Source organism: Rhincodon typus, chromosome 23 (assembly GCF_021869965.1).
Source record: "Rhincodon typus isolate 14 chromosome 23, sRhiTyp1.1, whole genome shotgun sequence".
Lineage (NCBI taxonomy): Eukaryota > Metazoa > Chordata > Chondrichthyes > Orectolobiformes > Rhincodontidae > Rhincodon > Rhincodon typus.
Window position 1 is genome coordinate 7,583,511 of NC_063354.1, and position 2,595 is coordinate 7,586,105.

General features: G+C 48.4%; 1 protein-coding gene across 1 annotated transcript in view; it reads left to right on the forward strand.

Annotated features, from left to right (window-relative positions):
• Positions 1-2,595, forward strand: part of mrpl12 (mitochondrial ribosomal protein L12) — a 14,066-nt gene that overhangs the window by 7,142 nt on the left and 4,329 nt on the right. The window contains exons 3-4 of the mRNA XM_048611090.1: positions 972-1,161; positions 1,992-2,203. Of these exons, the coding sequence (XP_048467047.1) occupies positions 972-1,161; positions 1,992-2,203 (402 nt within the window). The remainder of the gene's footprint in view (positions 1-971; positions 1,162-1,991; positions 2,204-2,595) is intronic.

A 2,595-nucleotide genomic window follows, 5' to 3' on the forward strand; every position in this document is an offset into this window, starting at 1 on the left:
CCCCGCCCCACCCACCCCCCCCCCCCCCCCCCCCCCCCCCCCCCCCAATAACTGTGTGGAATTCTTTTTACCACAGAGGTGCTGAGGAGGCAGGGTTATTAAGTATGTTCAGGCTTGAGACACTGGTTTTTAATCAGTAAGGGATTAAGAGTTATGGGAGAAAAGACAAGAAAGTGGAGTTGAGGATTATCAGATCATGTCATTGAATGGTGTAGCAGATTTGATGGGCTGAATGGCCATCTTAGCTCCTATGTCTTGTGCTTTTATAGTTCTGTTTACTGAGTGTTTGTTTTTCTCCTTCGAGCCACCACTTTCAAAGTCTGTGAAGTATCGGCTGCTATTTGTCTATTTTCCTTGGCTTTTTGTACATTGGCCGTTTCCCTCACCAGGGTGAGGCTAGCCACAGAGGGCCATCAAATTCTATGCTCAAAGCTATTCCAGTGGGTTTTACGATGATCAGGACACAATTGCAGAGGCTGTCGTATCACAACTGTGCACATTGCCCTACATCAATTACTACTCTGCTTGTAAACTCTCTCCTCATTTATAGGTATCTCTGTGCCCTCTCTAACTCTGATATGCCTTCCAAACCTTTCCCTTATTCATTCATGGGATGAGGGCATCGCTGGCCAGGCAGCATTTATTGCCCAGAGGGCAGTTCAGAGTCAACCACATTGTTGTGGGTCTGGAGTCACATTTAGGCCAGACCAGGTAAGGGTGGCAGTTTCCTTCCCTAAACGATATTAGTGAACCAAATGGGTTTTTTTCTTGACAGTTGACTCATGATCATCATTACTCTTAATTCCAGTTTGATGGTGGAGTTTGAATTCTGCCATCATGGGATTTGAACCCGGGTCCCCAGAACATTATCTGGATTAACGGTCCAGTGATAATACTACTAGGCCAGTGCCTCCCCAGTTTTGCAGCATGTCCAATTTTAATTCCACCCCTCTTGATGGCCACACCTTCAGTTCCCTATCAGAATGCACACTGAGACAGTCAGACTCCAAACCAGGAAGGGAAAAACAGCAGGAAATGAAATCGAGCGTCTCGTTTCACTATACTGGAAAGCTGATGTTGCTGATGTCTTTGGGGTGTATCTAGAAAAGGACTTCACTGACAGGAGTGTCCACGGTCTCCCAGCTGGCACTAAGAAGCTTGGTACCCCTCCCGGGGGGTGTTGATTTTGAGAAGTCTCCAAGTCTGAAACACAGGTTTAGACTGGCAGAATAAGACCACGTGACGTTTAAGACTCTGTACATCAGGGCAATATTGAAAAAGAACCCATGTTCTTCATTCTGCAGCTGCTCCAGTGTCACAATTGGCCCTAATCCTTGACACAGGGTGTTACCAGCAGTGACACAGTGTGCACTGTAACTGCCTGGGTGATCAGTTTGCACTGTGCAGCTACTGTGGCAGCAAAGGCAGTCATGTAAAAATCTCAGTCACGACTGTGCCAGGATCATTTGGCTGGATGGCTGATTTGTGATGGACAGTGGCCCCAACAGTGTGGGTTTGATTCCTGCTCCAGCTATAAGGTTATCTCGAAGGTCCCACCTTCTCAACGTCCTCCCCTCATATGAGGCGTGATGACCCTCCGGTTAAAACCATAACCAGTCAACTCTCTCTTAGAGAGCAGCCTGGGACCATTTACTGAAACTGTTGTATTTCAGTCGGGACAGTATTAAGCTAGCGAGGAAATACTCACGCCACACAGTGTAACACCAGTAACAGCGACTTCAGTGCTCAGGAATTTGGAAACCGCATCCTGTGCTCCGGCAGAGTGGGTACCTTCTGATCATTGTCCCTGGGTTCCCACTTTTTACTGCGTTTTTAAAGCTCTTATCAATTTGCTGTCCACTTTATGCTGTGGTGCTGAGAGCCTTGCCATTATTTCACAGAATCTGGATAAATGACTTTTCAGGACCAGCTCCAGAGAAACAGTTAACGTCTCAAGGCCTCAGTCCACTGATATCTCCATTTGAGCTCAGCCTGTTTTATCCAATCTTTTGACAGGAGAGAGCTGCGAACATTCTGTGCACTACGTGCCCTGAGGACCAGTGCCTGCTATCACAATGACAGCCTGGCAACGCCACCCCTCGACAGTGCCCCTAAGGATTACTCACCAAAGATAAAGCAGCTGGTGCAGGAAATAGCGAGCTTGACACTTCTGGAAATCTCCGACTTAAATGAACTGCTTAAGGTACGTTATGGAAAGGACCTCCCTTTGTCTGACACAGAGTTGAAAATGCACTGTGGACACAACAAGACAGAGCAGGGTAGGGTGTTGACCAGGGGCTCAGTGGGAGCCCTGCCAGTAACTTGGCTCCTCAACCCTGGGGCTCAAGACAATGCCAGTCCCTGCCCTGGTGAGCGCTTGAACTCAGTCACCGAGTCAGAATGTTGTTGGTTCCTCCCACTCCAGAGACTTCAAGCACTTAATCGGGATGCCTGTCCAGTGCAGTACCGAGGGAGGTGTTACACTGTCAGAGGTGCTGTCATTTGAGAGGGGCTTCAGACACAGCAGCGCTGCAGTGAATGGTGGATGGTGCTTCATGTTCTGATGCTGCACAGGAAGCTGACGGGCTGGAGTTT